At 40.2% G+C, this 21677-nt stretch overlaps 2 protein-coding genes across 3 annotated transcripts in view; both read left to right on the top strand.

Annotated features, from left to right (window-relative positions):
• The first annotated feature begins 1571 nt into the window (after positions 1-1571).
• atpv0e2 (ATPase H+ transporting V0 subunit e2) lies at positions 1572-7452 on the top strand. The gene is made up of 4 exons (XM_034188617.1): positions 1572-1785; positions 3129-3176; positions 5256-5354; positions 7282-7452. The coding sequence occupies exons 1-3, from the start codon at positions 1682-1684 to the stop codon at positions 5347-5349; spliced, it is 246 nt and encodes an 81-aa protein (XP_034044508.1). The 5' UTR covers positions 1572-1681; the 3' UTR covers positions 5350-5354; positions 7282-7452.
• A 10736-nt stretch (positions 7453-18188) lies between these two features.
• Positions 18189-21677, top strand: part of LOC117526021 (CREB3 regulatory factor-like) — a 50108-nt gene continuing 46619 nt past the window's right edge. For both annotated transcript variants that reach the window (XM_034188010.1, XM_034188011.1), the window contains exon 1: positions 18189-18415. The gene's annotated coding sequence lies outside the window, so the exon portion shown is untranslated. The remainder of the gene's footprint in view (positions 18416-21677) is intronic.

Genomic DNA, 21677 nt, shown 5'->3' with positions numbered 1-21677 from the left:
GCTTTGTTTGATCAAAATTTTTTCTAAACCTGTGAGACACATCGAAGTGGACATGGTTCGAAAAATTAAGCTGGTCTTCAGTGAAAATTTTAACGGCTGATGAGAGATTTTGAGGTGATTCTGTCGCTTTAAGGACTTTTCACGGTGCGAGACGTCGTGCAGCGCTCTCAGGCGGCGTCATCAGCCTGTTTCAAGCTTAAAACCTCCACATTTCAGGCTCTATTGATCCAGGACGTCGTGAGAGAACAGAGAAGTTTCAGAAGAAGTCGGTTTCAGCATTTTATCCGGATATTCCACTGTTAAAGGAGATTTTTTTAATGAAAGACGTGCGGACGGGTCCGCGCGTCGGGACGCAGCCGGCGCGGTGCGGCGGCACAGGAAAAACACCTCCGTGTTGATAACCATTTGTAAAATCCAGGCGGCTTTTGATGGCTTTCAGTGGAGTGAGTATATGAGAAATTGTTTAACAGCTGGACATGTTCCAACTTGTCCTTAAGGCTTCCAATGGAGGTGTTTTTCCTGTGGCGGAGCGTCGCAGCAGCTGCGAGCCGACGCGCGGACCCGTCCGCACGTCTTTCATTAAAAAAATCTCCTTTAACAGTGGAATATCCGGATAAAATGCTGAAACCGACTTCTTCTGAAACTTCTCTGTTCTCTCACGACGTCCTGGATCAATAGAGCCTGAAATGTGGAGGTTTTCAGCTTGAAACAGGCTGATGACGCCGCCTGAGAGCGCTGAGCGACGTCTCGCACCGTGAAAAGTCCTTAAAGCGACAGAATCACCTCAAAATCTCTCATCAGCTGTTAAAATTTTCACTGAAGACCAGCTTAATTTTTCGAACCATGTCCACTTTGATGTGTCTCACAGGTTTAGAAAAAATTTTAATCAAACAACGCGTCAGTCTCTCAGCAACTTCTCAGACAAAGGAATTCCGACGAGGGGCTGGACGACTCCTCCCTCAAGGAGTGCTCACAGGCGAATGACGTCACCGACAGGCGTGGAAAAACTCACGCATGTGCACGAGGGTTCAAGCATGTCTGACGTAAAAACATATGAATGAAATCCATATAGTTTTTGAAAAAAATTAAAAGGACCTATACTTTATGGACAGACCTCGTATATATATATATATATATATATATATATATATATATACTTAAAATTAAGAAAGTCCAGTATTTTTGAATGTGGTGGGGAAGTGGGCAGCTTCATATAATAACATATATATTATATGATAGATGTTGATTTTGTGATCCATTGATGGAAAGTTAATATACTGAATTATAAAATAACTTCATTGACTTGCTGAGTTGAAAGTTATTGCACTGAATTTTAACATAATCTAACTTTAGTGATTTGCTGAGGGAACGTGTATTATAATATTTATAGCAATATTTTTTAGTTAATTCATTATTTTTATGATTAAAATATCGATTAAACGAGTTTCATTGTTTGGGTTTCGTTCCTCATCAGCCAGTCTGTAATAATGAAAGACAGCTGGCTGAGCCAATCAGATAGCGCTATATGATGGATACGGACCAATGAAATGGCAGATAGGCTGTGTTGGGCGGGAGCAGTGCGGAAGTGACGGGCTGGCTCAGCAGCCATTGATGCGTTTTATTTTTCACGGATAGAATTCGTCCTGAATTAATATATTTGCGGTTGTGTGCGGCTGAAATCATGGTGTCTCACTCTTTGGCCCTGCCGATGATTTGCTTCACTACATTATGGGCGCTGGTGGGGGTCGTGGGACCGTTTTTGGTGCCCAAAGGACCAAACCGGGGGTAGGTGGCTGAGATCCGTTAATTAACTCTTAATGATCGGCGATGGGTTTTTCCCCTTTAAACCCGTTATTATTATTATTTTTTTCTTCTGTGTTAACTCACAGGACAAAAATAAAAACGCCCTTTAATGGACTCCCGGCTGACTGTAGATGTTCATATATGTCTAATATGTTGCTACAGAAGCATCTTTAGCTGTTCAAGGCCTCTGCATCCATAAATGGCTTTGTATGCTCATATTTTTAGTTTATGTTTGAGCGTTATGATTAATTTCTAATTAATGGCTTTTTGAAATATTTGCCAAGTATTTTCTCCTCTTTGTAGGGAAAATGCGCATATGCAGGTTTTTGCAGATGTATGTGTACAATATCAGAATTCCAGTCTCGTCTCAGACTTCCAGAAGTGCATAAAATGAAGTGGCGTTTTTGGAAGCTGTGCCATATTCAAATGGTTGGATAAAGATGACTTCTGACAGTTATTAAACCTGAACACTGACCTTGGTCCGTTTCAGAGAATGTGATTTTGCAGCGACGTTAAGCAGGTTAGACTTGTTTAGAATCCAAACTTGTGCAGCACACATTTGGAAGTGGCAGCCAAATTCAGAATCATAAAAACTACAGCAATCTTGTGCAGAACACCAAGAGATTTTGTAGGAAAGATATCTGGAGAGGTTTGAGTTATTTGGAACTACCTCTAAATGTTTGCTGTTATCTCATTTTAATTTGAATCTGTGTGTTGGCACTTGTGATGGAAGATTGCACTTTTTTTTTACGATGATCCTGATTTCACATTTAACCTTGAGGATCTTCGGGGAATCCTGATGATGCCATTGGGATTCCACAGCAACAAAAACAAAAAATATGTCTGCTTGAGGAGAGATGACTGAAATTGCTTCCATGTCATGTCCCAAAAAACCCCTTTGTATCATGGTAATACCTCAGCCAAATCTAAAGGAGGTACTTTTCCTAATAGTTGTCACTTATTTGGAGAAAGAGGGGCTTTCTGCAGAGGATTTTTATTGAATTTTTACATTGATAAATAATTAGAATATGCTTCTTCTTTGTAATGCATTTACAAAGGATGTGAAACACGAGGCTCTCTCAAAATGAAGCATTTTGAAATGTTGATTTATACACTGAGATACTGTGAGTCTGGTTTCATAACCCTTTTTTTAATTGCTTCAAACATCTTCTCTGCTAGTGAGTCATTTGACACGTCTTGGTCTGGATTCAGATCCAGATTAAGAAAACACACATTCAGGCAGCTGTATATTAAGATGCAGTGATAAGTTTCTGCTCGACGTGCTCACGTAGCGTTACTCACTTCATTTACTTTGTTTTTAACAGTGTGATTGTCACCAGTCTGATCCTCACAGCCATCTGCTGCTACCTGTTGTGAGTAAAAACGGTTCTGCTTCTTCTTCTGTGGTGGGACTTTGGTGCCATAGTCCTGTTGAACTGATTCTGTTTACACTGTGATAAAGTAAAACAAATCTGTTTTGCACAGATTCTCAGCACACTGTGCAGAAAACCATAACTAAGCGATGGGTGAATTAAGATTTTAACTATATGATTACTCCATCACATGGTGTTCCATGGTATTGCACATCTCCATGAACAGTTCTTTCAGTTTTGATGCATGCGTTCTTTCCCTCCTTCCACCCAGCCACAGTTTGTCACTGTTGGGTAAACCCATCTTTTTATTAATGCAGACTCACTGAGCTAAGCACTGAAGTTTATCTTTAAGTAAAAGCAAAGTGTCGTATTGCAGCATAAATCCAGTGATCTTCCTGTGCCTGCACATAACTATAATTCATTTTGAATGTGTCTCGATCCAGTGGACTTGTTCTGACACCAGCAAAGACAAAAAAAAAATTTATAGATCATACTATAAAATATTAAAAAAAAAAATAACTTAAGGACTGAGAAGCTTTTTTTAGGAAAACTTAGTAATCATCCCCCCCCTTCATCTGTGTATTTTAAAATGAACAAGACTGATGGGAAAATATAGCGTAACGCCACTGTTCTCCCAGTGAACTGAGCATGTCGCCACCAGGGGGACCCAAACCCCACAGAAAGATCACAATCTGAAAACAAGAAATGGATTTCATTCACGTCTGCTGGGTCAGTCGTTTCAGAGGCCCTTTTTGTGTTCAGTCCTTTTTAGTCAACTTGGCTCATCGAGTGAATTATTTTTAATTGACTTAGCTCCTCCCATTTATGTGCATCAACTGCAATAATTACATTTCTCGTCCAGTTTGTTCATTTCTTATACTAAAGCTAAACATAATGGTATCTCCTCCAGGCTAGATCAGGCCTTTTCACCACATTTTATGCACTATATACACTCACCGGCCTCTTTATTAGGTACACCTTGCTAGTACTGGGTTGGACCCACTTTTGCCTTCAGAACTGCGAAACTCTGCTGCCAGAGTTTTGACAAGAAGCAGAAAGTTTGACTACACTGATTTTTGGTGTCTCTTCACTGGCTTCCTGTATCTGTGAGGTCAGATTTTAAGGTTCTGTTACTAAGCTACAAAATAATTCACGGACTCGCACCTCCCTACTTATCTGACCTAATTACACCCTGTGTATCAGCCACTGATACACAGGGACAAAGATTCACGACTTTGTGTCCCTAGGGTGAATCAAACGTCTTCTCTTATCATGCACCTGTTTTGTGGCATGATCTCCCTGTGGCGATAAAACAGATGAGAGACATTGAAGTCCAGACTTAATCTGTTCTCCCTCTTGTATGGCTAGCATACTAGCATAGTCTGGAACTATGCGTCTATCCCTTTAACTCATGTTATTAGCAATGGAACAGGTCTCTGCCTCACTTCATCTAAATTCTGGGTCTATTAGTGAAGCTCAGTTCTAGCTGCTGGCGATCACCTTAGTATTCTCCTCGGACATCAACCAGGCATTTTTGGCAACATAACTGCCGCTTACTGGATATCTTATTTTTGGACTGTCCTCTGTAAACCCTAGAGATGGTTGTGCATGAAAATCCCAGTAGATCAGCAGTTTCTGACATACTCGGACCAGCCCGTATGGCACCAACAACCATGCCACGTTCAAAGTCGCTTAAATCCCCTTTTTTCCCCATTCTGATGCTCTGTTTGAAATTCAGCAAGTCGTCTTGGACCCATCTAGATGCCTAATTGCATTGAGTTACTGCCGCGTGATCGGCTGATTAGCTATTTGTGTTAGTGAGCAATTATACAGGTGTACCTAATAAAGTGGTTGGCGATTGTACACTATTATAATAAACTCCATTTTTAATTTATTCACGCAATCCTGGAGACGGTCACAGGTGATGACACAAGTTCAATTGCAGAGCCTCAGAAAAACTCTGGTCTGCTAATCTGCACCAGGATGCTGCTGCTTTTGGATAAGAACTAAAATCAGTTTTGCCATCAATAAGAAGAATATTTTATAGCATTTACCTTCTCTCTCTTTCTCTGTCTGCAGTTGGTTGATAGCCATTCTGGCTCAGGCTAACCCACTTTTTGGTCCTCAGCTGAAGAATGAGACTATCTGGTATCTACGTTACTTCTGGGAGTAAACGAAGTGAGTTTGTCATGGCAACCCTCAAAATGATAAGTGACCCACCCACCAGCAAGCTCTTACACTCCTCTGTGGAAGTGAAGCTTCAGTTGGTGTCGGTGGCCCGTCCTAATCCAATAGCCAAATCGCTGAGAACCACTTTGTTGAAAATCAACCTTCCTGGATAAATTCAGAGACAGCTTCAGGTTCCAGAACTGTTCAGAGAGTTAAAGGCGCCATTGACTATATTTTAAAAATATTTTTGATGTAAAGATTTAGTGCCGTAAAGGTGTCTTCTGCAGAGAATGTGGGTGTAAACTGAGCTTTTCTGTTCCTCCTTTTCATAGACTGTCAGCGTGTTTACGTTAAATGCATGCGAGTTCTACCCTGCAAAACCGTCGTCTCTCATGATGTTCATACGGAGCTAGTAGTGACAGATCACATGCTGCTGTGTGCGCAAGAAGGCAGAGAGTAGTGACTTTCCAGAAATTCTTTCCACAAGAAACCACATTTAGAGGCTAAATGGGCCTGGACCAGAATTGGGAGTGGTCTTGGGGATGCTGGTGCTTTAGAGCGACATCTAGTGGTACTAAATATTTGTTGGTTCGATGACAAAAAGAAATAGTCCAGCACCGCTGTCAGATCAACATTTGTCCTACATGCATGTAAGACAAAAGTTTAAAATGTTTCACTTTCTGCAGTGACGATATTGATTTATTCTCAGCTGTTTTTTGTACAGATGCACCAAACAAGCATATGAAGCATGCAAACTAAATCCACATTTTATTTCCTGTTAAACAATATTCTATGTTTGACGTCTGCTAACATTGCTGCTGCAAATTGATTCTACTTTAAATGTTGTTGTTGTATTGTTTTTTTTGTTTGTTTTTTCTTCAATCTGCATGTAAATGCAGCATTCCGACCTCGGTGATCCTGCCACTCATTCCGGTCATAGCAGAGAATGTTGCGTTGTTATCTCTGACCACCGTTTATGTTCATGCTCCGAGACCTCGCTCAGTGCGGTGATGAAATGTTTCTCCTATCTGTCCCATGTTTGTACATTTCTGTCATTTCTGAGCATTTAGAACATCGTTTGTGTGTTTGTTTTGGGTTATCTCAAAACTCAGCCTTGTTAAATATCATGCTTGGAGAGTCTGTTTTTAGAAATAGATTGTCGTTACAGTGAGTGATGCTGTTCTGAGGCACTGGAGGTTTTTTGGCAGGTTGAAGAGGAATGTGACTGTTCCACTTTGACCAGCTTCATCCAGTGCTTCCAAACGTGGGGGGTCAAGACACATAAGAGGACTTAAAAAATAAAATAAAAAATACACTAGAACAGTGGTTTTCAAACTGTGAGGCGTGTCCCCCAGGGGGCGCCAGAGTTATTCAGGGGGGCACAAAAAATAAACAAGATGTGAAACTAAATATGTATAAGTTTAATTAGCATTTATGTTAAAATGTTTGTTATGCCAAAGGTTTTTAAAAACACAGAGAATTTTAAATGTCAAAGATGTTTAAAATATGACAAAAGGTAAAAATTGAAGTTTTTAAAAACATGTTTGAAAAGGGTGTAAAATGTGTGAAAGAATGGAAAGTTCTTTAAAAATGTTTACAAAGGCTGTAAGGTGTGTAAATGCATAGACAGTTCCTTAAAAACACATAAATATATTTAACATGTGTAAAAGAATGAAAAACACACGATGTTGAAAATGTGTGTCGTGGTGGGGCCTCACTCTCCCACACTTTGAAAACCCCTACACAAGAAGGATTGTATGATGACTGTTTAAAAGGCATCAAAAGAAACACTGCATTTACAATGAACAAAAATATAAATGCAACACTTTTGTTTTTGCTCCCATTTTTTATGAGCTGAACTCAAAGATCTAAAACAATTTCTATGTACACAAAAATAAACCTGACACTGCTGACGCTCTGTTGTTTTCTCTTCCAGGACTGTATGATGTCACACCTCATCATTCCTGCCCCTCAACTTTCCTCTTAACTCAGATCCAGTAAATCCCCAACGGGAACCCGGACACAGTCTGCAGACTGACGGGAACTCGGGCTGCTGCACTTTGAAGCTCAGAAATCAGTTCTGTTTTTATTTGTAACTTTGGGACATAATGTAGATGTTGGTCATAATTTAAATATTCACGAGGCTCAAATGGAGCTCGATTTCATCTCGGATGCGCTCACAGTTTAGCTCGCTGTGTAAAATGTTGTTTAAACATTGTGACTATGTGTAATGAAGGAATTTAGTTTGTGCGTTTGCTGAGTTTTTGTTCTTGAGGAATCTCATCTCTGACATGTGCAATCCTTAACCACTCAGGGGTTCCCCCCGGTGCTGGTTACATTTCTAGTTATTTATTTTGTTGGTCTCATTGTGTAAAATTAATTTTGTTGTTTATTTTGGCCTGTGGGCCTTGATATCATCATCTCAGCATCCACACAGCTTCTTATGTAACTGTTATTATCTGTGATGGTGTGTGTGCTGAGCATTGACTCTCTGGACCGCCGCCGTGAGAATCTCTCAAAAAAAAAAACCTCTAACATGAAGTGTGCCCCCCCCCCCGCCTCCACTTCAACCAAAAACTCCCTCCTACATTCCTCTCTGGAGGTCCTCGTTGCCATGGTGATCTCAGTCCCTTTCCACTCGACCCCTTTTGATGAAATCTGGCCCGTTCCAGCCTGCTGGTGTGCAGCCGTACTGTAGTCGGTCCACTTTTCCACCATAACATTTTTGGATTGAAGTCTTTGGTGGGTTTTGTGTCTGTGTTCAGTTTTAATTTTATTATCACACAATGTATTCCACTTCTGAAGTACAAGTGAACCCAGTTAACTCACACGTGTGTAAGTCGTGGTTCAGCTTTACTCGTGGTCTATTTGTGGACCCCGAAAATTTAGACTACTGTATAAAACACTGTATATTTGTTTTATCAACTTCATTAACTCGTGGTCCGATTTTTGTGGACCCCAACTTGTGAGTTCACACGGCTCACCTGTATCTAGTGTTTACAATTGAAACAAACAAATTTAGCATTTAACCTTTAAAGAGTTCTTTGAGGTTTTGGAGCCCTGGCATTTGTTCGATAATAACAAAACAAAAATGTCATTTGTTTCAGTTTCTTTCAGTAGCTGTATGGAAGAAACCTACAAGTCGAGTATTGAACCACACACCAACAAAAGGTCAGTTCCTATGTCGTAAGGCTGTAGAGCTGTGTATAAATATTTATCTCAGTTAATTTGTAAAAAATATTGAACTTGTTCAAACTGAAAGCATCAAACAATGGCGTCTTTGCTTTAAACTCACTTTACTGATCATCAAAGTATTCATCATCATTAACACCGTCGTGCATTTTCAGTCTTCTATTTCCAAAGATGTCCACATGGGATCAGTTTGACCCGTTATCAGCCTCCTGATGGCGGTTGACATGACGAGGCTACTAGCCGCCACCACAACTACGCCTCCCCGTCCCCTCCCCCGTCGAGCCCAAGCCGTCCTTTCTTCCCTCCCTCCCGCCCCGTCCTCTCTAAATCCACTTTGCTGCAGCCAAAAATAATCTAAATCAATATACAGCTACTTTTTAGAAAGACCAAATTGTGTTGTATCTTTTCCTTCAGTCTTCTTCGTAGCTGTGGTGGCGGTTTGAGCTCGTAACAGGACAGTTGGGTCGAGCGGCTGGAAATTTGTGAAATGACACATGAAAAGTTTGATCACAAAACACTGTGAAGAAGTCAGGAAACAGTTACCGTCTGAACGACTGACACCAGTTTCGCCAGCAAGAATCAGAGAGACGGTGACGAGATAATACTTATCCTCAACGTTGAATACTAGCCCCATATTCAACATTTTTGGTGTTTAACCCGTTTGGTTCAGGCACTTTGCATTCATTTTGCCCGTATTTGGGTCCGTTTTGGATGAAATGTAGTCATACCACTGGAAATTGGGGGATGTAACCAAAGTTCAAGCTCAAATATGACCCTAAGCAAAAGAACGCAATGAAGACTGTTAAGTATGGTGGGATTTTTTTTTTTAATATATATATTTATTTAGTTTTTACAATAGTTTATATATAATATGCGACAGCAACATACGAGCTGATGATGGTGCTCAGACTTCAAAATCAACAGATGTGATCAGATCCAGCCCTTGTTTTAGTGGGTGGAGTTAAAGAGGCTAGACGCTTGAGGCTAGCATATAATCTTGTGAACTATGCCGTCTTGACCGCTGCATGTGTTTTATGGTACAAAATTTATTACAGCTTCCGCTATCATGTTTGACGTTTGAAACTTTCAAGAGGGTCTGCAGTGCCCTCTAGTGGGTGCTTTGCTTAATATGCACACCAATGTAAAGGATAAATGGAACGTGCATAAAATGCTATCCCACCCATTTAAAAAAAAAAAGTGGACATGAGTTCAGAGTCTGTCTGAGGTTGTAACGATGGTCACATTAGCAGCTGAAGGCGTTTGACGTTTGTCACTAAGTTGAAAATTACATTCGCTGTGTCTAAAGGCTGTCTGGTTTTCGTCAGCGAAGGTCAACCCAGACTTAAATTCTGACTGTGACGAAAACGTGCTTGAAAACTCATAAAACCCATTTTAAGTTTCCGCGACTACAAGTGTGGAATTGTTTTCTCTTGAATAAGATGGATGACCTGAACTGAAGGAAGGGAAGCGTTCCAAACTCCCTTGGTGTGAACGCACCACACAAATGAGTGAGGGGGGGAGTCCAGTTTTTCATTTCTGGCAGATTTGTTCTGTTGATTGGCTGCTGTTTATCTGTTAAATGTTCCTGCCAACACAGACGGATCTTGGTTTATAGACTAATAGAATTACCATGGCAACGTGACTCTTCTTCACAGCTCTCATTGTTGGTGTTTGATTGATATGGAATCCAATGTGACCTTGTGTTATTATGACATAAATGCTTTTATGTGACTGACAATATGTGAACAACCCAATAAAAAAGATACGCCTCATGTTCTGATGTTATTAATTATTAGCATACATCCCGACACCACGGAGACACGTGGACATGTGTGGGGTTTTTTTGGTGGGGAGGGTGCTTTTCTTGAAAACATAAGGGTGATTCTTTAACTACGGGCACTATTGGCCTTGTAAATGTAATTTCCACCACACCATTGTCTTACAATATAAAGCGCCTTGGGGCAACTGTTTGTTGTGATTTGGAGCTATATACATGTGCTCTGATGTCACTGTTTATCTCCATAGAAACTACCCAAACAATCTTTCATACAAACTGTTTAAAGGGACATTACAGTGTTGTGGTGGAAATTACGGCAATAGTGTGGGACAACTACATTTTGTTTAAAAAAAAAAAAAATCACAACAGTTGTATGACATTGAATACCCCAATTATGTTTTGATTATTTTACTGATATTTTATTGAGATATTTTAAAACATTAGAAAAAACGGGTTTTTTTTTCTAAGCATTCATTTTTATCATTGAAGATCAAAAGTCTGGGTGTGGGACAAGCACAAAATGGCAATATTTGCATATAATGATGCTGAAAAAAGGTGAAAAAGTCATCATAGACTACTAGAACAAATTTCTTAACACACTTTCATTGTAAAGATAACTAAAAGTGTGAAATTTCCCCTTTTTTCTGTTTTTCATACAATATGATCAGAGGACATAAGTGCCCGTAGTCTAAGAATCACCCATAAGGTGGAGTCGCTTTAAAAGCTAAATACAATTTACTCATTGGTTTAGGCCTGCAGGCGCGCACTTGCGGTTGGTTACATGCTAGCATGTAGCCAACCACAAGCGCTATTGTTAGCATGCTCTAGATGTTATATTTGGAAGCTGGCATATTCAAACTACCCTGTTTTTGTCATGTAACTTGAAACAAAAAATATGTCCCAGTAGTTTTTATTGCCACTGTGCACATTGTTATGCTGAGAGGGTCTTGTTTAAATGTTAAAAAATGGTGAATTCTTTATTTTAATCTATTTACACCAGTATCCTTTTACTCAACAATGTGGATTTGTAAATGGGTCCATCCTGCAGAGTATGACTACGAACAGTTATGATGCTAGCTAGCATCAAGGTGCGGTCACGTTAGCTACAAGCAACTGAGGCAAAGTGGTTACTTGCCATTAATTTCAATCATGGCAGGTGGCAAGAGACAACAGTCGCTCTGCCGCCAGCTAGGCGGGGCCTAAATAGACCAGAAGTCAATACTCAGCGATGCGACACGGGTACTGCTAGCCTGAGTGAAGAGGCAGCGTGATATCAGCTGGCAGCTTAATCGAGTAAACTATTCCAAGATGGTGGAAAATGCTCCAAAACAGCTTATTGCTGTATAAATCTAACATGCTTCTCATATTTTTGAAATGCTGGTGAGAAACACTTCTAAATCTAAAAATTTTGTTTTTGTAAACAAATAACACCTCTGAAGTTATTTACAAGAGATCCTATGGAGACATTAGCGGGCACACCCAGGAACGCCCATCAATCTACAAAGCCAACTGTATGTCGCCGTTGTAGCTAATGTGACTGTAGCATTAGTGCTAAAATCACCACCACCACCCCCATCTTTATCCCTCAAGTGTTAGCATGTTATAATGAATTGGCAAGTTTATTTCCATAATAGTATTTATAATGCAGCTCACATGTCTGCATTAGCTTTTAGGATTTCTCTTTGCATGCTAACGTTGGCAAGATTCAGCTGTCCTTTGAGCTCTGACGTAAGTATTACACTCGGATTCTTTCTCCAAACTGACTTCAATAAGTCATGTGACAAAATGTTTGAGAGACATAATTTGCGTCAAGGAAGAGTTGAACAAAAAAAAATTGATCATTTCTCTTTTATTTCTTCGGTTTCTTAACATTTTTTTCCTTTGATCTCATATTTACCTTTCTGTCCGATGACATCATAAAGGTTGGCAAGGGATGAAAGCCAGAGTTGTGACCCTCCATTTTATTGTTGCCCTGGTAGTTATGCACTCTGAGTGCATCTTCTAGTTTATGTTGAAGACAAACTGTTAAATACAAATTCAGCTCAGCTGTAACAGAGTAATGATATTTCACATGCTGGAGTACTGCAGCTTCTCTTTGAAATGGTTCTGGTTCAAGCTGACAAATGGCACAGATCTGCTGTTAAAATGGGTGGAATTGTCCTTTAACTAGAAATCCTGGCCCATGACCTAGATTTGACTTCAAACGGATGAAGCTGAATTATTCCACAGTATAGAAATGCACACAGTCGCCTGCAGGCCGACATGTATGAAAACAACCGGCTGTAGTGCTGCTGCACTAACCTACTTTCTGCCAGCAGTACATTAACATTTAATAACCACGTCTATATGCACTGGCCTAAATACCACGCGGCTCCTCCAAACCTGCTCACACACATTCTTCACACTGTTCTCATCACAACAGAGGACATTATACACACACAGATTATGCAAAATCCACAACAATACCTTCATAATAAATCCAACTGAGGTCGACGGTCATCACAGCGCAGACACACCCTCAAAATGTGTTTTAGATTTTTATCATCTGAAGTTCAAAAACTTTTTAACATCCGGGTTAATCGTCCCATGTTTTATTATAAAAGTAGAAAAACGTAATTGTCACATTCTCATCCTTAATATTAAAATACATAAATTCTGATTCCAACATGTTACTGAATCATGACCACAGCATAGTTCTTATTTCTGTGTTACCAATCAAAAACATAAAATTAACAACTGTGAATTCATATTAAGTCATGACCACAACATAATTATCTTGTTAAGTCATCACAACAGAGATCTCATTACCATATTATTAAGTCATGACACGAATCAAATATCTTATTAAATGTTATTATCCCATCATCACCACATTATCTTATTACCATGTTATTAACTCATCATGACCACAACATGATGTTATTACCATGCTAACTTCTCATGAGACAACATAATTCTCTCATTACCATGTTAAGTCATCCTGACCACAACATAATCTTATTACTATGTTAAGTCATGACTCCAACATAATCTTATTTTACCACATTACCAAGTCATCATGACCACAACATTGTGATCTTATTGCCATGTTATTACGTCTCAACACAAGATTATTTTATTACCATGTTATTAAGTCATGACTTGACAATTATTACCTTGTTTTAAATCACGAGGTGACATAATTATCTCATTATGTTATCAAGTCATGATACAACATAATAATCTTATTACCATGTTATTAAGTCATGACATAATTATCTCATTACCATGTTAATAAGTCATGACCATGACATTATCTCATTGTCATGTTATTAAGTCATGACTCCAACATAACCTTATTTCCCCAAGTTACCAAATAATCATGACCACAACATAATTATCTTATTACCATTTTATTAAGTCATGATTCCAACATAACAATCTTATTTCTCCACTACCTTATTCCAACAATATTAAGTCATGATGACAACATACCTGTCTTATTACCATGTTAATGACTCATTAATCTTGTTTCCCCACACTACCAAGTCATCATCGCACAACATTATGTTCTTATTACCATGTTATTAAGACATGATGTGACATAATCATCTCATTATTAAGACATTATTAAGTCATGATATTTCCCCATGATACCAAGTCATGATCACAACATAATTATCTCATTACCATGTTATTAAGTTATGACACTGACATAATAATGCTATTCTCCCATTATCCCATTCCCACATTAATGCATTACAAAAACATAATTTACTGATTACCATGTTATTACGTAATAAGTGACAATCTCCTTCCCATTCACAATTTTTTTTAACATTTTATTAAATCATGATTACAAATTAATAATCCCACATGATTACATTATGACCGTGTCTATGACATAATAATAATAATATCTTTCCTATATGTTATGTTATGACTCAAACATAATTCATTTGTTATGAGTTATTAAAATGCAGCAAAACGTGTGTCCCACATTGAAATGTTTTTCGTGTGTGTGTGTGTGTGTGTGTGTTCCCTGCTCTCTTATTACTGTATTCTGTCGTTATATGGAAATCAAGTGGTTCCAGCTGGGCCCGGATCTGGATCTAGATCCTGTTGGGGTTACTGAGTTTACGGCCTCGGTCCTCTCGGTGTCCTTAAAGGAGGGTCGTGTGACCACGCCCCCGTGACGACACTGTGTCGTCAGTACGAACCGTGTCTGTTTTCACTGTGTCAGTTTGACATACTGAGCTCGTGCGCCACCGGAAACACGACGCAATAAAACAAACCAGCAGAACCACAGAACCCGGTCTGAAAGTGGATTCAATCCACAAACTGATAACTTTATTCTATAAGAACAGTTCCTGTTGATGACAGAAAACTGTGCAGAACCACACACAAAAATACAAAAAAAAAAACCTCCCACAAAACTTTGAACCATACTTTGTTTTGCCTGATTCCTGCTGGAAGATGCATTTGATTTGACTGAAATGAAACTGAAAGCAGACAGTCTGTGGGCGTGTCACACAAACAACTTAATTATCTGTGCGTGTGTGTGTGTGTGTGTGTGTGTGTGTGTGTGTGTGTGTGTGTGTGTGTGTGTGTGTGTGTGTGTGTGTGTGTGTGTGTGTGTGTGTGTGTGTGTGTGTGTGTATATATATATATATATACAAAAATATAAACGCAACACTTGGTTTTGCTCCCATTTTGTATAAGATGAACTCAAAGATCTAACACTTTTTCCACATACACAATATCACCATTTCCCTCAAATATTGTTCACAAACCAGTCTAAATCTGTGATAGTGAGCACTTCTCCTTTGCTGAGATAATCCATCCCACCTCACAGGTGTGCCATATCAAGATGCTGATTAGACACCATGATTAGTGCACAGGTGTGCCTTAGACTGCCCACAATAAAAGGCCACTCTGAAAGGTGCAGTTTTGTTTTATTGGGGGGGGATACCAGTCAGTATCTGATGTGACCACCATTTGCCTCATGCAGTGCAACACATCTCCTTCGCATAGAGTTGATCAGGTTGTCAATTGTGGCCTGTGGAATGTTGGTCCACTCCTCTTCAATGGCTGTGCGAAGTTGCTGGATATTGGCAGGAACTGGTACACGCTGTCGTATACGCCGGTCCAGAGCATCCCAAACATGCTCAATGGGTGACATGTCCGGTGAGTATGCCGGCCATGCAAGAACTGGGACATTTTCAGCTTCCAAGAATTGTGTACAGATCCTTGCAACATGGGGCCGTGCATTATCCTGCTGCAACATGAGGTGATGTTCTTGGTTGTTGGCACAACAATGTGCCTCAGGATCTCGTCACGGTATCTCTGTGCATTCAAAATGCCATCAATAAAATGCACCTGTGTTCTTCGTCGATAACAGACGCCTGCCCATACCATAACCCCACCACCACCATGGGCCACTTGATCCACAACATTGACATCAGAAAACCGCTCACCCACACAACGCCACACACGCTGTCTGCCATCTGCCCTGGACAGTGTGAACCGGGATTCATCCGTGAAGAGAACACCTCTCCAACGTGCCAAATGCCAGTGAATGTGAGCATTTGCCCACTCAAGTCAGTTACGACGATGAACTGGAGTCAGGTCGAGACCCCGATGAGGATGACGAGCATGCAGATGAGCTTCCCTGAGACGGTTTCTGACAGTTTGTGCAGAAATTCTTTGGTTATGCAAACCGATTGTTTCAGCAGCTGTCCGACTGGCTGGTCTCAGACGATCTTGGAGGTGAACATGCTGGATGTGGAGGTCCTGGGCTGGTGTGGTTACACGTGGTCTGCGGTTGTGAGGCTGGTTGGATGTACTGCCAAATTCTCTGAAACGCCTTTGGAGACGGCTTATGGTAGAGAAATGAACATTCAATACACGAGCAACAGCTCTGGTTGACATTCCTGCTGTCAGCATGCCAATTGCACGCTCCCTCAAATCTTGCGACATCTGTGGCATTGTGCTGTGTGATAAAACTGCACCTTTCAGAGTGGCCTTTTATTGTGGGCAGTCTAAGGCACACCTGTGCACTAATCATGGTGCCTAATCAGCATCTTGATATGGCACACCTGTGAGGTGGGATGATTATCTCAGCAAAGGGGAAGTGCTCACTATCACAGATTTAGACTGGTTTGTCAACAATATTTGAGGGAAATGGTGATATTGTGTATGTGGAAAAGTTTTAGATCTTTGAGTTCATATCATACAAAATGGGAGCAAAACCAAAAGTGTTGCGTTTATATTTTTGTTGAGTGTATATTCACACGCACACACCTAAATGTTGCTAAACATGAATGCATGAGTTTCTAAGTGCACAAACGCAGAATTAGAGGACTTTGGGGATATTAAGATAGAACCATAACCACATTAACTGCAGGCAAAATTTTGCACATTGTGATGCAAAGGCGGTTCAAGCACATTTTACCTGGGGGGGGGGGGGGGGGGGGTGCTGAAGGAACTGCTCAGATATGCCACTGACTGATGCAAGCTAAATTATTGGGTAGATTCTGAATGGGTTTATTATTTGTGTATGTATTTATTTATTTGTTTTTGGTACTTGGTAGGTTTAATCATTTTTTATTTATACATTATTAACTGCATCACTGTTTACTTACCACTCAATTTTGTAGCAAGAAATACACAAAATCTGACTTTTGTTTCTGATTGTTTTGTATTAGAGGTGCAAAAAAGAAAGAAAAAACATGAAACTGTTACACAATATGTTACATGTACCAAAGAGTGGACCATTTAAACTCTGACTCACTCACTCATCTTCAACCGCTTATCCGAGATCAGGTCGCAGGACCATTAAAAAACAAAACAAAACACTGCAACACTGACTGTTTGACTGATTTATTTATTTAGGTCAAATGTGTGTTTTTAATGTGGTTCCATGAAATGTCATGTAAAAATGTAGAACAGTGCTCAGTATATAGAAACTAGATCCTCTAGACAGCTGTCGACCATTTTAAGTGATATTATTACATTTTTCCATTCTTTGTATGATATATATATATATATATATCAACATGAGGAAACCTGACAAGAATGTATGATGACTGTAACAGTACCATGACCTCAAAACCGTGTTTTCTACTGACCTGTGAAGGATGTTTACAATACACCCCCACTTCTTACAATATTAAAATGTGGACTGTTATATCACTTCCCCTGTGATAGACCGGCGTCCTGTCTAGGGTGTAGCCCACCTCTCGCCCCATGTCTGCTGGGATACAGACTCCTGCCCCCCTCGAGCCTTAAATGGACTAAGCGGTTGATGATGAGTGAGTGAATGGATGTTGGCTCTTTTGATCAGCAGATGTGGTGTACTCAAATTATTTTCTCTTTCTATTAGTCTTGAAGAACAATGTGGAAAATTTCCCCCGCCACCACACACGTCTCGTCGCTGCTTTTATTTTGAAATCTCCGTGCGGAAGCTAACTGCCCGACCTGTCGTCGGTCTTGACACGAGGTTTCGTGGATTATACCCAAACTGAATGTGTCTGTGATCCGTCTGTGAGACTTGCAGCTGTTTTTATGGAGCGGGTCAGTTTCTGGAGCCGTGCGTAAAACCGGAGCGCGCAAACGGTGCGTAAAACCAGCGAGCTGCGCCGACACCAAACAACAACAACAACAAATGTGACACAGCTCTCCGCGCTGATCCACGCCCTCCTTACGCACAGTGTGTTTTTGTCACGCAAAGTGTCCTCCCGTGCTGCTGCTGTTGTGTGCACGGCACCGCTTGACGCACGCGGATCGGCCTCTGAAAGTTTCTTGTTGACATGAGCGCAGCTTTTGCTGTGGCACAGTCTTCATCTCCAGAGGGGAGCGCGTGGACAGGGGTGAGGAGGAGGGGGAGGGCAGAGTCCTGTCGCCTGCGTCCCATTTATCCGCCATATCTTCAGACTCAACCAACTTCCTCCATGTGTCGGTAGCCGAAAGCGCGTTTGCAAAGCGCTGCTTTTGCTTTGCGCGGCTTTTGGTTTTCCTCGTCGCATGGTGCGCAGTTTCACCCAGAGAGGCTGAGGCCGACATTTTAGCCTGGGCTCGAGGAGCCCAGACGGCGAGGGGACATCCGAGGACACGCAGTGAGGTAACGCACTCACACACGCACAGCCCAAATAAGTTACTGTTCGAGGAGGAAAAAGCGCACAGAGAGCCTCTTCAGCAGGATTCTGTCACCGAAAAACGACAACTTTTACACGATTTCCTCCCGAGGTTACGTCATAAACGCACCATGTTTGTTTTATTATGACGCAGAATGGTCCCAGTGTCTTTAATCCACTTACTGTGTGGCAGCAGGAGCGGATGGTGGAAATGTTTACCAGGAGGGTTGTACAACATTTAAATACAAACTAAAAGCTTTTAAAACACAGCAGTTTGTTTACATATTTACCACTTTATTTGCCAACATAAAACAAAAATACATTTAAAATGGAAGGTCTTAAAGTCCATCACGCTGATGTTAACGCTGCCTTCGTGTTTGTTTGTGAACCGGGGCAACGTGTTTTTGTTTGTCTTCTCTCCTGAATGTGGCTGCCATTTCTGGAAGTGCTTCCGGTGTCATAATGAGAAGCTAAACGTGTCTCATCTGCCTGGCAACTTTGCAGATAATTTTATTTTAGGATAATTGTCTGGATGAGGGTTTAAGTTTGTAAAATACTTTAAATGTTTTAGGAATATGAACAACATGCTTCTTTACGGACCGTGGCTTTGCACACTTCTGAGAGTCTTACACAGGAGCACAGTTCCAATATGATCCAGGGCCCATTTGGGAATAGTCCTAAAAGTAAGACCCTTCAGCTGCTCTCTTGTTTTTCATTCGGGGTCACCACATGCAGATCCAAGGTGGGTCTGCATGTTGATTTGGCACAAGTTTTACGCTGGATGCCCTTCCTGATGCAACTCCACATTACATGGAGTAATGTGGCAGGGGTGGGGTTTGAACTGGGAACCTTCCGCACTGAAATTAAGTGCACTATAGTCCTGGGCCTGTATGCATGAAGCATTTCAAAATCCTCTCAAAGGAATGTTAGCCTAAGAGTGAGCCAGGAGGTGTTTCAACCTGTAAATTCTTGTGCTGCAATGCATTGTGGGAGTTCTGGGTTTTGGGGTTTTAAATGTTGCTATTGTTGTTCATGTTAGTTTAAAAATGTTAGTGTTGTTGATTTATTGTGTTTTTGTAGTTCAGTTGGTTAAGTGTCACCATGTTGTCACCATAAGTGAAAAGTGTATCATGTTTGATGGTGTCCCTGTGTTGTTTTAGCTGAAAAATAAGAGCACCTCCTAGTGGCAGAGTGCCAAAAAGACAAAAGCTCTCTCCTGTCTTTCATTCCACGTAGCTCACAACAAAGTGAATTGTTACACAGCTTCAAGATGTTTGAACATATGTCATTCACATGCCGATTATCTACAAATTAAAAGTGTGTGTGAGTTTATAAATAAGTTCAATGTAAGTACATAATATAATTGTAAATACGTTAAAATTGCATGCATGACACAAGAAAGTGAAAACACTTATTTCCATTGTTCATTTAAAAATCAAATGACAATATAGAAGTAATAATAAAATAAAATATCAATAATACTGGTAATAATAATATTGATGTGTGTGTATATGATAACAACAACCTAAACAATTTATAAATACATTAGGACAATAAATTAAAATAATTACGTAGATCAAGCAAGTAGTGTGTTGCTGACTCACTGTTATCCTACATACGGAGAATATCTCTGCTTCCTCTCTGTCTTTTCCACCAGCTTGTCTGTTTAAGACTCTCTTAGGCTTCTTAAAAGTCCTCCTCACTACTCTTACCAGTTTGGCGCCTTAAGAGCTCTCTTAAGGCATAAGGTGCGTTGTGGACAACTTTCATTTTACCAAGGGAAAATTCTAAGAACTGTCTAAGAATTTGACAAATTTTAAGTTTTTTCTTAGAATAACATCACTAGGAGCTATTTTTAGCCTTAGGATGTTTCGTGCATATGGGCCCTGATTTGTAAAAAAAAAAAAAAAAAAAAAAATGCAGAACAGTCACACTGTAAACAGTATGTTAAACATTGAAGGTAGTGTGGCGTTACTTCTTAAACACCTGTCAGTACAACACACAAACAGGCTCAACAGGTTTATTTATAAAACTTTAACCAGCAATCATCAACGGCCTTTGTTCTGCATAGTCTGCAAATCTGAAATATCCTACAATTGAACCTGGACCATAATGGAATTCTGTGATTACACAATACTTCTTGAAATCCAAAAAAATACGATCCAGAAGCGGAAGCATTGTTTAAATTTCCAAACCTTTGGTGCATTTCAGAAGAATTAAACCCTTGTCCTATTCCATGTAAAATAATTTGCATGGTTGCTTGGCAGCTAAGACGTCGGGTTTAGTTTCTTGTTCTGTTGCTGGAAGCATGTAATGCCCTTCTAGAAATTGCGGTTACAAAATCATACTGTCATGTGTGTGTGTGCGTTTGTTTGTTTGTTCGCTCGTTCTGCACAATATTGAAATTGATCGACATCCGAAAAGCTGTTTCACAGTTGTTACTATTGTTCAAGTTAGAAAAACTTTTTTTTTTTGCATTCCAGATAAATTAAAGCCAAAGTTATTTCAAAGAAAGTGATTTGTGACTTGGCTGCATGGTGGCTTAATGGTTAGCACGGTTGCCTCACAGTAAGAAGGTCATGGGATTGATTCCCGCCTGTGGCCTTTTTGTGTGGAGTTTATGTGTTCTCCCTGTGTCTGTGTGGGTTCCCTCTGGGTGCTCTGGCTTCCTCCTACATCCAAAGATACGCACGTTAGGTGGACTGGAAACTTTAAATTGTCCGTAGGTGTGCGTGTGAGTGTGTATGTGTTTGTCTGTGTGTGAGACCCTGTGACAGACTGGCGTCCTGTGCAGGATGTACCCTGCATCACACCCCTTGACTGCTGAGATAGGCTCCAGCCTCCCGTGGCCCTTATTATTTGGAGTAAATGATTGAAGATGAGTGAGTGATTTGTGACTTTCAGCAGTTTAAACGTCATCTTAGATTCTTGTTGTGATTCCAGAAAAACATGGTGCATAAACTTCCAGTTTTGTCCACCTTCTGATAGTGTGCAAAACAGCTGTTTTATAGGAAAGCAGGGATGCAGTCAATACAATGAAAAGATTGTAAATATTATGGATGTAACTATCTAGTCAATTCACGATTCGATTTGATTCATGATTCTGAGCTCACAGTAAGATTTTCTCATGATTTTTTTTAACAGAACGCGCTGCAGACAAATTATGACTGAAAACAATTCCTTTATTTCTGTAAACTGAAAAACAACACAACATCTTGAAATTGCAAGTGAAAAGTATATCTTAAATAA

This window comes from Thalassophryne amazonica, chromosome 15 (assembly GCF_902500255.1).
Source record: "Thalassophryne amazonica chromosome 15, fThaAma1.1, whole genome shotgun sequence".
Classification (NCBI taxonomy): Eukaryota; Metazoa; Chordata; class Actinopteri; order Batrachoidiformes; family Batrachoididae; genus Thalassophryne; species Thalassophryne amazonica.
The sequence above is the reverse complement of the archived record's forward strand: the minus strand, read 5'-3'. Positions and strand labels throughout refer to the sequence as shown.